The sequence below is a fragment of the Suricata suricatta genome, chromosome 9 (assembly GCF_006229205.1).
Source record: "Suricata suricatta isolate VVHF042 chromosome 9, meerkat_22Aug2017_6uvM2_HiC, whole genome shotgun sequence".
Taxonomy (NCBI): Eukaryota; Metazoa; Chordata; class Mammalia; order Carnivora; family Herpestidae; genus Suricata; species Suricata suricatta.
Genome location: NC_043708.1, coordinates 113,084,300 through 113,096,978, shown reverse-complemented (window position 1 = coordinate 113,096,978; position 12,679 = coordinate 113,084,300). Strand labels below are relative to the sequence as shown.

The 12,679-nt window shown below is 49.1% G+C and overlaps 1 protein-coding gene across 1 annotated transcript in view; it reads left to right on the top strand.

The window, feature by feature from the left end:
* TMEM266 (transmembrane protein 266) overlaps positions 1 to 12,679 on the top strand; it is a 66,058-nt gene that overhangs the window by 51,846 nt on the left and 1,533 nt on the right. The window contains exon 10 of the mRNA XM_029952273.1: positions 11,650 to 11,712. Coding sequence (XP_029808133.1) covers positions 11,650 to 11,712 — 63 coding nt within the window. The remainder of the gene's footprint in view (positions 1 to 11,649; positions 11,713 to 12,679) is intronic.

The following is a 12,679-nucleotide window of genomic DNA, read 5'->3' as shown; positions in this document are numbered from 1 at the left end:
GCTTAGAACCCAGGCTGTGGGGCCCCAGCTCTACGTAGGGCCCATTTCACTTTGGTGGGCTGTGTTCCTCTTGCCAGGACAGCCCAGCATGGCTGGGCAGATTGGGAGGCAGGGCTCTGGCCTCCACCACTCCCCGGCTCTGTGACTTGAGGCCTCAGCATTGCCTTCTATGAAGTGCCTCACAGGCAGCATGAGGAGCTGACAGATGTGAGGAAGCGCAGGTGGCTGTAAGGCACTGCAAACGGGTCTGGTGATGGCTATTATGATCTTTTAGAGAGAACTTTGGATCTTAGAACTGTAGAATTTGGGGGTCAGCAGGGACTTCTTTTAAGTCCATCCCTTCATCTGACGTGCTCATCCCATCTAAAACTCTTGCCAAGAGGCTTCCTGGCCTCAGTTTACCTTCCTTTAACAATTGCTCCAAACTCCCAGGGAAGCCCACACCAACCCAACTTCGAATGGCTCTGTTTATTGGAAAAGAATTCTTTCCCGGCTGAGGTCTGTCCTACAGCACCTACCTATCTTTCCCACTTGGCTGCAGCTGTTCTGCATTGGTTTGGTGCATACCCTCCCGGCTGAGGCAACCTTTCACTTTATTTTTGTGTTGAAGTCTCTTTGACATACAGTGTTATACTGGGGCATTATTTCAAAGATTGGCCTCTGAGTATTTACTCCTGTGGGGACTGTCCTGCATTCTCACAGCCGACCCTCAGGGGAGAAGCTCTCCAAGTTCTTGCTGTATCATCTCTCCTTGAACATTCCAGTGTTTTGCTTCCTCTTAGAGTGACGTCCAGAACCAAATAGTGATTGGGGAGCTGCAAGACCAGGGCGGAGTCCTAAGGGGTCCTCCTGCTTTTTTGTTCTGAACCAAGAACCCTTAGATGTGGCTGCCTGGCCTGAGCTCACAGCTGACCCAAGCCGCCCCATCTGTGTTCCCCGCGTGCCCTCCCCCACCCCACAGCCCATCCCTGGGCAGTGGTTTTTTTGTCCCCTTCCCCCACCCCCATTCCACTGTCCAGCACTTAACATCCATCCATGTTGGGCTATGATTCTTTTTTCCTCCCTGACTTAACACCTTGGCTGGTAGCTGCTAGGGCACAGCAAATAGGGGTGGGGGGACAGGTGGGAGGGGCTTAACTGTCAGCTTACTGTCTCACAGCTCTGGAGGCTGGCCGTCTGAGATCAAGGTCTTGGCAGGTTGGTTCCTCCCGAGGGCTCTGAGTGCCTTTCCCCTATCTTCTGGTGGTTTGCTCATAATGCTTGGTGTTCCTTGGCTTCCTCTTCACCTGGCATTCTCTCCCTGTGTGTGTGTGTCTGTGTTCACATTTCCTTTTTTATAAGGACCCAAGTCATACTGGGTTGGGGGCCCATCCTACTCCAATATGACATCACCTTAACTCGTGACTTCTGCTATAGCCTCGTTTCCAAATGAGATCCCATTCTGAGATACTGGGGGTTAGGGCAATGTATGAATTTGGGGGAGACACAATGATTCGCTCTCTAACAGGTGACCTACGGACCTTTGATGATCTCGCTTCCATAACCTCAGTTCCTCCCACTGTCTTCATGTGCACTGTAGGCAAGGGGAATGTCTTTTGGCTCTGGGTTCTGTGCAGCTGTAAGTCCTGGAGCTTTTCCATGTGCTGATCACCGGCAGACCAGGCCTGCCTGCCAAACTTTTCTTCCTCCTTAGGACCAAGTGAGCTGCCAGCCACCACTCTCTCCCCTCTAGATTTTCATGAACTCCCACCAGCCCCCAATCAATTGAGCCATTTTGCTCTTCACACAGCATGCTCACCTGTAAACATCTGAGCTCAGGTGAGCACTTCCAAACAGCCATACGTCCTGTAGCACCTCTCTCTCATCAGGATCCTTAGCTCTCGACAACAGCATGGCCATTATTGTCCCTGAGCCAGTGACCTCCAGGCCCTCAATACCTGATGCCACATTTGGGCCCACAGGGAGTCAAGATCTGGGTTTGGAGAGTCTACAAACAAACCAAGCCTTTGAAATAATCCCACACATTCTAGGAGTCCGTCCCTGCCTCTCCATGCAGCTCCTTCTCTCTGCTGTCCCCATAGTGAGCAACTTCCAGGAGGGAAAGGAGGGAGGCAGAAGAGGAAGGGAGAAAGCTGGGTCACACTTGAAGCCCACTCAGGGTAAATTTGATCAGCTGTGTGTCACCAGCCTGGATGTCCTGGGGGCTAGGGGGTGTCTGATCAAGGCACCCAGGCCTCCCACAGAGATGCCAAATACCCATCCCTGGAGCAGTTGTAAATGCCCTGCCCATCTGGCCCTGGAACCCACCCCTGCTCTCCTTTATCTGTTCTGTGACATCCCTACCTCCCACCTCTCAAGACGCACACCTGCCTTGCACCTGCTCAGTCTATGCCACTACAGTCTACTCCCCCACAGGCCACTTCTGCCACTTCACTGCCAACCTCCAGAGCCATCAAGAGCAAAGTTAACACCTCTGAGGCAGAGGGCAGAGGCTGGGGGGCCAATGAATGGTGTGCGTGATTCACAGCCTCCTATAGGCCAGCAAGACAGGGCATCCCCCCAACTGATTTCTGTCTGACCAGGAGCTGTGTCCAGGGAGGGATTTCCATGACATTTAGAAATTATGGCTGGACAAGCTAGGGGTGCCCTGGGCTACTCTGGAGATGGAGAAAGGGCAGCGTTTGTTGCTAACGATGACCTTCAGGCCAGTGAGGGCTCTAAAGCTCACTGTGTCACAACAGTACACAGACAGTCCAGGGATTAGCCTGCAGAAATGAGCAAGAAGTGACAGGAGCCTCTGGAGGGGGCCTTGCTCACTGCGGGAGGGTGGCCCTGAGGGGCGGGAGTGCCGAGTGGTTCCTGCAGTCTCAACAGTTGCCAGCAGGTCAGAGCCAGACTAACGCCAACCAGCTTCTGTTTAGACTTGCTCTGGCACAAATCATTTTTAAAACCCAGGCTGCAAAGTTCCAGGCTTTGGGGCCTGCCAAGTTCATGGTGCCCCTGTGTAGTCGTTAATACTTCCCTCCCAAATTTATTAGTCTTGAAACTCACCCATAATTTATGAGTTACAGCCACTGGTGGGAGTGCCACAGTTTCACTGTATATCACAGGAACCTCTGCGTCCCCATACACTGCCCCAGCACTCAGAGAAACCCCCACAGAGGTCACCAGCCCAGGCGGTCTGGGCCTTCCCTCTGCCAAGCAGCAGCACCAGGGTTTGCCCTTAGGAGAGTGGAGGCCTGTGTGCTACAGAGACAAGTTGGGGTTTCTGCCACAGCTGGCTTCCTCACATGCATGCCTAGGGGGCACTGAGGACCTGGGGAGGCCCCAGAGCTATAGGCCTAGACCTGGGAGGGCCACACACAGAATAGTGAGACAGCTGACAGGCCAGAGGGCTAGGGCGATACAGAGGAAGGGACATGAGTTTAAGACACAGGGCTGGGTTTGAATCTCAGCTCGGCCTTGAACAAGTTACTTTACCTCTCTGAGCAGGATTGGCTCTGTGGCTTGTGGCCTGGTGACCTGGCTGGTCATCCAGGGCCTCAAATTTGGTTCAGTGCTCTGCTGTCGTTCATCTTCTTGAAATTCTTAATGCTTTTTTTTTTTTTAAACATATGTGTAATTGACTTATAGCATATTAGTTTGGGTTATACTATGTAATGATTAGATATTTGTATATATTGCAAAATGATCATAATAAGTTAACATCTGTAACCATACATATTTATAAAATTTAAAAAAATGTTTATTTATTTTGAGAGAGAGAGCAGGGGAGGAGGAAAGAGAGAGGGAGAGAGGGAATCCAAAGCAGGCTCCACGCTGTCAGCACAGAGCTACGTGGCTCAATCTCAGGAACTATGAGATCATGACCTGAGCGAAGAGCAAGAGTCAGATGCTTAACCAACTGAGCCCCGCAAGTCCCCAGTTACATTTTTTTATTGTGATGAGAACTTCTAAGACTCACTTCCTTAACAACTTTCAAATATGCAGTACGTCATTAGTAACTGTTGTCACCGTGCAATACAGCATATCCCCATAACTTATTTATTTTATAACAAAGTTTGTACCTTTAGACTCCTATCACCCATTTCACCCAACCCCCAACTCTAACAACTACCAATTTGTTCTCTGTATCTGTGAGCTCAGAGATTCTTTCATTTTGTTTTATTTTTAGATTCCATATAATTGAGATCATATAGTATTTGTCTTTCTCTCACTGACTTATTTCATTTAGCATAATGCCCGCAAAGGCCATCCATGTTACAAATGGTGTGCTTCCTTTCTTAGAGCTGAATAATACTCCAGTGTATGTATGTGTGTGTGTGTGTGTGTGTGTGTGTGTGTGTGTGTGTGTATCACATATTCTTTAGTCATCCACCATCAGACACTTACATTGTTTCCATGTATTGGCTGTTATAAATAATGCTGTAATGAACATGAGGGTGCATCTTTTCAAATTAGTATTTTCATTTACTTTGAGTAAATACCCAGGAGTGGAATTCTATGGTAATTCTCCTTTTTGATTTTTTGAGGAACCTCCATACTGTTTTCCACAGTGGCTATACAAATATACATTCTCACCAAAAGTGTGCAAGGGTTCATTTTTCTTGACATCCTTGCCAAAATTACCTCTTGTCTTTTTGCTAATAGCCATTCTAACAAGTATGAGGTGGTGTCTCATTGTGGTTTGTAGTCTCCTGATGACAAGTGATGTTGAGCATCTTTTCACGGGTCTGTTGGCCATCTGGATGTGTTCTTTGGAAAAATTTCTATTCAGATCCTCTGCCCAGCTTTTAATTGGTTTGGTTCTTTCCACGTTAACTTCTATGAGTTTTTTAGACATAGTGGATTATTAGCCCCTTATCATATATGATCTGCAGATATCTTCTGTTCACTGGGCTGCCTTTTCGTTTTGTTGATGGTTTCCTTTGCTGTGCAGAAGCTTTTTAGTTTGAGGTAGTCCTACTGTTTGTTTTTTCCTTTTATTGCCTTTGCTTTTGGTGTCAAATCCAAAAAATCCTTGTCAAGACTGATGTTAAGGAGCTTACTGCCTATGTTTTCTTTTAGGAGTTTTATGGTTTCAGGTCTCACATTTAAGTCTAATCTATTTTGAGTTAATTTTTATGTATGGTGTAAAATAGTGATCTGTTTTCATCATTTGCATGTGGCTGTCCAGGTTCCCCAACACTATTATTAACACTGTTATTGACTGTCCTTTCCCAATGATGTATTCTTGGCTCCTTCATCATAAATTAATTGACAATATGCATGGGTTTATTTCTGGACTTTCTGGCTTGTTGACCAAGAGACCCCACTATCATGCTGCTGGTCCTGTCTCTGAGCCCCAGTTTTTCCTAAATGAGGATAATGGCAGAAGCACATCTTCCCTGTGAAGGATTCGGCTTCTGGTCACAGGCTCAGCTCTCTCCCACGGTACACAGCAGGTGCCCAGGGAATGTCGGTGCCTCCTTCTGCAAGGGCTGCCAAGTCAGGGAGCAGGAGCCCTGAACCAAGAATCAGGGCTTCCCTATGGTCTTTGGGGCCCATGTCTGCACGAGATGTATGGATGTGGGGTCCGGGCACCCCTGCTCCACAGCACCCTCCCCCACAGCACCCCCTCCCACCCCCTCCAGGAGACCCAGCTGACTCACACCCTTCCTCTCAACCTCTGCCTTGCCAGGCAAGTTGGGGATCCACCCCAGGGGCAAACACACATAATGAGTGTTGCCATGGCCAGCACTTGAAGGGCTTTGGGAGGATTAGCCTGGATGCATTTGCAGAATGCTTACGCCCCAAGAAGAAAGGCACCAGGCAGCCAAGTGCAGCTGCTGCAGCTGCCACAGAAGCCTCAAGGCTTTGGGATTGGCAGGGAATGCCATGGGCCAGGGGTTCAGAGAGGTGAGGGACAGCCCGGGGCTAAACTTGCCATTCATTATCTCAGTAAATCTTACAGCTCCCCAACAGCTTGGTGTTTCTCATCCCTGTTTCACCTGTGAGGAAGCTGAGGCTCAGAGGGCCTAGGGATCTCCCTGAGACCACAAGGCGGCTGTTTTGTCCTGGAGCCTATGTTTGTGCCACCCTTCTTGTCAGCCCCTCCAGGGTCTTTCCGTGGGGTGGTTCCTCCATGGCCCTAGGGCTCTTTGGGGCCAAATCAAAACAAACCCTGGGGCAGGAGATTATTCTTAGGTAAAAGGTGGGCAGCCCCTTTTGTAGAGGCTTAATAGTGGCCCATTTCTGGCCACCAGCGTCTACCTCCCCTCCTTTTCCCCAAACTCCCACACATCCAACAGTCACAAGACTCCAGGCAGGTACCAGGGACAGGGAGGGAGGCTGTGTGCTGAACAGTGAGAGAGCATCCCAGAGGGGGAGGTCCTGTGAGGTCCTGCAGGCCTCTGACCCAGACACAGTCATTTGTCCAGTCAACACTATTTATTGGAGGCTGGCCTACACCAAGCCTCATGCTAAGTGCTAGAGAGATGCTGAAGAAGATGTGGCCCCTGTGTGGGTTGGGACAGAACCACAGCCCAAGTGTTCCGTTCTGGAGAAGATGGCCTGCTTAAAGCAGACAGCAGGCACAACCAGTGTCAGTGTTGCTAGAGGAGTCTGGCAGACCTCACTTTCAGATTTGTGTCTTAAAGCTCATTCTGAGGCCCTGTGTGGGTACAGGTTTGGAGTAGAAGGAGCAAATGCAGACTGGACAAACCTCCAGCAGCCACCTGGGCCCTAGGTTTTGTGTCAGGCATATTCATGCAGCTAGCCATCTCATCCGTTAAACCCACAGACATGACAAGAGTCCAAAGGGGAAAGCATGATGTCTGACCTATGGCTGGACACAGGACCATAGCAGAGGGCATCAGGGGTCTTGGTAGGAGTTAGGTAAGGAAAGAGAAAGCACTGAAAAGTGGCCAGTATCCCAGCCTGGGTGGGCAAAGAAACCATTCACCAAGATGGAGGTGGAGGCAGAAACTGAGTTCTATTTGGGGCACACTGAGTCAGAGGTAGCTGGAACATCATTCAGGCGAAGTTGCCCAGTTGGCCAGATCAGTCAAAAGTTCAAGAGAGACCTCTGGACTACAATTCACCTAGCCTAGGTAGTTTTTTTTCCCAATGGCTTACATGAAGATGTGGCAAACTCAAACAGTCAACACGGAGACAGGAGAAAGATTTAATATCTTGGATTGAACCAACATTAAGAGTGCTCTGGGCACCTGTGTGGCTCTGTTGGTTAAGTGTCCAATTCTTGGTTTTGGCTCAGGTCATGATCTCACAGTGCATGGGTTCGAGCCCCACATCGGGCACCATGCTGACAGTTGTGGAGCCTGTTTGGGATTCTCTCTTTCCCTCTTTCTCTCTCTGTGTCCCTACCCTCCTCTCTTTCTGCCCCTCCCACACTCTCTCAAAATAAATAAATAAAAGAAAAGAGTCCTCCTCAGCAGGCTGCACCTCTGTCCTGACATTTGCCTGGGATGAGAAGCAGGAGTCCTCCAGGCGGGTTCCACAGCCTAGTGTGGTAAGGGCTTGGCCTGGCCCCGGCTGCTGCAGAGAAGCCCTGGGTATCTCGGGAGTCAGTGGAGTTGGGCAGTTGCTGCACCCACTTGGAAGGTGTCAGGCTGCATGAGGGGAGTGGTCCCGCCAGATCTTGGGAAGGACCAGTCTATTAAGTAATCCTGGCCTTGAAGGGCAGTGGCCAGGATTAAAGGATCTTAGTGTGGGAAATGCCAAACCCAAGGTGTGGAGCTACAGAGGCACAGTGAATGCTCCCTCCCTTCCCCTCCTTCACCTATTTTGGTCAAATCTGTAACCCATAGTAAAGACTTCAGAGTTGAAAGACTGGAAAACTGGGGAGGGGTGGAAAATCGACAGTGGTTTCCCAGAGGAGACTTCTCAGGAGGGCCTTTTAAGCGTTGGATGGTCTGTCACATAGAGAGGAGCAGTGGCCTTAGCCATGGTACCTGTGGAAGACAGGGCCAGCCTCTGCAAGGCTTGATTAAATGGGGAGTGGCTGTTTGGCCGAAGAATGGATATCCTGAGGAGGCCCTGACTGGCCTCTGTACCCGGCACAGGGTCAGCACACTGTGATGCTACTGAGCACAAATGAACAAGAAGCTGCCCACAGCTGACTGTTAGAGCTTCTCAACAAAGATGTAGGCACCCCCTTCCCCAGATGTACAGGCCGTGGAGGGGAGAGCCCCCATCAGGAGATTGAGGTGATAGCCCAGATGCCCCCGGTCCCTTCCCACACTGCTCTCTCACCGCTGGGGCCTTTAGAGCTGGCAGAGATTTTGGATGCCATCTAGCCCAGCCACACTGCAGTCTGCAACCTCACCAGCCCCTGGTGGTACAGATGAAGAAACTGAGGCCCAGAGAGGGGATGGGACCTGCTCAGGCTCTCGTGGCAGTGGCATGCCACCAGGACAAGACCCAGGATCTGGGTTTTGGTTTGTTTGTTTGTTTGAAATGAGATTTGTGGTTTCCCTTCTTCTTATTGAATTTTTAATTGAAGTATAGCTGACATACAATGTTACATTAGTTTCAAGTGTACAACAGTGATTTAACAAGTTTATTATGCTGTGCTCACCACAAGTGTGGCTACCATTTGTCACCAGACAATGCTGTTACCATACCGGTAACTGACTGCATCTCCCATGCTCTACCTTTCATTCCTGGGACTTATTCATTCTATAACCAGAAGCTTGTATCTCCCGCTTCTCTTCAACCATCTTGCCTATCCCCCCACCATCTCCCATCTGGAAGCTATCAATCAGTTCTCTGTATGTATGGGTCTGTTTCTGCTTTTTGTTTATTTGTTCCTTGTTTTCTAGATTTCACATGTAAGTGAAGTTATATGGTATTTGTCTTTCTCTGACTTATTTAGCATAACACCCTCCAGGTCCATCCATGTTGCCTTAAATGGCATGATCTCATCCTTTTTTATGACTGAGTAATAGTTCATTCTCTGTGTGTGTACACCACATCTCCCTTATGCATTGGTCTACCAGTGGACACTTGGGCTGCTTCCACATCTTGGCTTTTGTAAATAACGCTGCAGTAAACATAGGGGTGCATGTCTTTTCAAATTTGTGTTTTCATTTTCTCTGGCTAAATACCCAGTAGTAGAATTCCACAGTCATTCTATTTTTAATTCTTTGAGGAACCTGCATACTGTCTCCCGCAGTGGCTGCACCAGTTTGCATTCCCACCAGTAGTGGGTCCTCTCCAGCACCACTTGTTTCTTGTGTTGTTGATTTTAGCCATCCTGACAAGTGTGAGATGGTATCTCATTGTAGTTTTGATTTGCATTTCCCTTATGATGAGTGATGCTGAGCATATTTTCATGTGTCTGTTGCCCATCTACATATCTTATTTGTAAAAATGTGTGTTCACATCCACTGCCCATTTTTTAATTAGTTTGGTTTTTTTTACTGTTGAGTTGTAGGAGTTCTTTATATATGTTGGATTTTAACCCTTTATTGAATATGATTTGCAGATAACGTCTCTCATTCAGTAGGTTGCCATTTCATTTTGTTGATGGTTTCCTTTGCTGTGAAGAAGATTTTTAGTTTGGTTTAGCCCAGTAATTCATTTTTCCTTTGTTTTTCTTGCCCTAGGAGAAAAACATTGCTATGGCCAATGTCAGAGACATTACTGCCTGTATTCTCTTCTAGGAGTTTATGATCTCAGGTCTCATATTTAGGTCTTTAATCCATTCTGAGTTTATTTTTGAGTATGGTGTAAAAAAAATGGTCCAGTTTCATTCTTCTGCCTGTAGCTGTTCAATGTAGTTTTCCAGGGTCTGGGTTTTTCTTTGTCACTCCAGGCCACCTTCGGTGAGTAACTCCCGTAGGATGAATTTTAGCCCAGTTCATAGTTCTGCCCATGTCACGAGGTCTCCTGCAGCCGTGGCCCAAGGGAAGGGACCAGAACCTCCTGTCTGGCCCAATAGGCCTGGGGGCCCCTCCTGTCACTGCTTACCGGGAGCTGCTACACCAGCCACCACCTACCTCCCATGGTGACCTGAAGTGCTAGACAGCATTTACAACATAAATTATGAAGAGCCACGGAGAATTGTACTGCTGTCTGATTCTGAGGGCTCGGTGCTGGCTGATCCTGGACTAGGGCCTAGAGCCAGCCTCGGGCCACTCCCTCAGCTGAGGCATTAATGCAAAACACGCCTCTCACCGCAGGCGTTTAAAGATCAAAAGAGCCAAAAAAGCTTCTAAGAGCCAGGTCTGCCGGTGCTCACAGCCTTCCAGCGTCAGGGCAGATTGGCCTTGGCAGTGATTTCAGGTGTGCCCAGGAAGCAGCCTTAGAAAGTGTCTGGTCCGCTCCCCTGTAGACCATGGCTCCTAGGAGAAGCACCCAGGGGTGTGGACTCCCTCAGACTTCATAGGAGAGGAAGGACTAGACTCCTGTGTATTGAAAGCCTTTTGTGTGCCTGACGCCACTGGAGAAATCTGGCATTTGTTAGCTCGTTTAATCTCCTAACCGATAAGGGAACAAAGCTCAGAGACGACCATTTAGGTAAAATGTGGTGGGTTGAGGTTTGAAATCAGGTCTGATTCTGGTATGCTTGTAGGACTCTAGGACCCAGGGGAGACCACAGTTGCTAATGGAGCAAACCCTCAGCTCAGCTGACAATTTACCAAACTTAGTCAAGGGTCCTCATCTTGTTACTCTCCCAACTGTGCCAGGTCCCTCCTAATTATCACTTGACTCTGACCCCAACCCCCTTCTGTCCCATCAGGCACCACTCCCCTCCCCAGGACTGTCGGCCTCCCCAGGGCATTGTCTCTGGTCTCCTTGCCTAAATTCTGGCACCTTCTGAACCACTCTCCCCACAACCTTGGGAATGAGTCACACCTGACCGTGTTCAAACTTTCCTGTGGCTCTTCACTGCTCTTGGAACAAGGCCAGGTTCCTTGGGATGGCTTTTGGGGCTCCAGTCATCTGCTTGTCCTCCCATTCCTGAATTTCTCACGTCTCCTCTCTCCCATGCCTTCTTCATTCCTATCAGGATGATGAACCAACATTTCTTTGAGACTCTGACACCATGTCATCTCCTCTGACCTGCACAGCTTCACACCTTGTCGTGCATTATTCATGCCGCCTTGTACTAGGTAGTGGGGAAGTGCGGCCCCTGGTGTGTCCCTGGTACTGCGTGGGAGACTAGGTCCTCGGATGAGCCAAGGGGATGTCATCAGTGATCACACACTGGCTGTGTGTAGCCACTTGCAGGGCTTTGAGACTTTTGTACTGAGGACAGCATTTCCGTTCACCATGAGAACCCCAGGTAGACTCAGAGACTTAGGCCATCGAGGCAGAGAAAGCCCTGAGGAACTTGTTTCCACACCGTTCATCTCAGAGATGGGGAAACTGAAGACAGAGAAAGAAAGGGCCCTGCCCGTGTCATTCGTCAAGCCAGATGCCTCATGAGGACCTGGGTCCCTGATACCCAGCCTAGCCCAGCCCTGGGGCAGAGCCCCGCTGAGGATTGGAAAGCAGCAGAAAGCTTCTGGGAGACAAGGGCCTCCTCTCATGGTGTTGGGTAGGGGTAGGAGTACTGGGGGAGGAACATGATCCAGCCACAGCCTGTTCTTGGACTCTCTGGCAAGCCACCACACTCACCTTTCTCTGTCCTCCTCTGCGTAGATGCGGCGGTGAAAGATGACATGAACAGCTACATCAGTCAGTACTACAATGGGCCCAGCAGTGGTGAGTCTGTGTCTGGGGCCCATCTGCACGGACCAGAACCTCTGTGTGACCCCATGCAACCCCTAATGTTGAGAGTGGGGACAACTTGGCCTGGAGTGCCCATCTCCTGTGCCTGTGAACCATAACTGCAGGCAGAGTTCATGGTTCAAAGACTTGGAGCTTTAGCTCCCAGCCAAGTTCAGCACCCAGGCTATGGATGTCAAGGGTGGATACTCTGTATTACCAATGAGGGCAGCATGTGGGACCCTCATATGAAAGGGGAGCTGGAGGCTAGAAATCGGAGTGACCTCAGGGCCTCTCAACCTGAGACCCTTTCAGCACGATCATGATGGGGGTGAGGTGTGGGGCACATTCTTGCCAGTTATGTTTCATTCTTGCGTTTGAAAGAAGTCTTAGGGAGGCTAGTGTTTTTCACTTTTTGGAAAGGTTGAGTTTTAAAATAATAACAGGCCTTCAGTGTCTTGTTTCTTTTCAGCCAATGTCTTAAACCTTATAGTTTGTATTTCACAGCCTATTGTATCTTCCATTGTAAGGCTAGAATGTTACATTGTGTAACGTGTATAAAGCATTGTTTTTTTTCTTCTCTACAATTTAGCCCCCTCAAGATCTCTTCTCTCTGTCTTTTACAAAGCTTCATCTAAGCTGCTGATTTCAAAGACTACCCAGACCCTTCCCTGAGGGCGCTTGCCTCACAACTTTGGGGAGAGACCTGCCCTCACTGCACCCCCTGTAATTCGGCCCCTGGATATTTTTCACTTGAAGACTTTCTGAAGTGTCCTCTGTCCTCCCCTTGCAATGCATCCTACAGGGATGAGTCAGTCTTCTGAAGACACAGCTCTGATCATGTCACTCCCAGACTGGCCCCACTGAAAACTTTGAATGACTCCCCCTGACCATGAAACCTAAATCCCTTGTCCTGGCACCTCATGCCTTCTGAGTTAGGATGTTGGCAAATAACCCCAACATC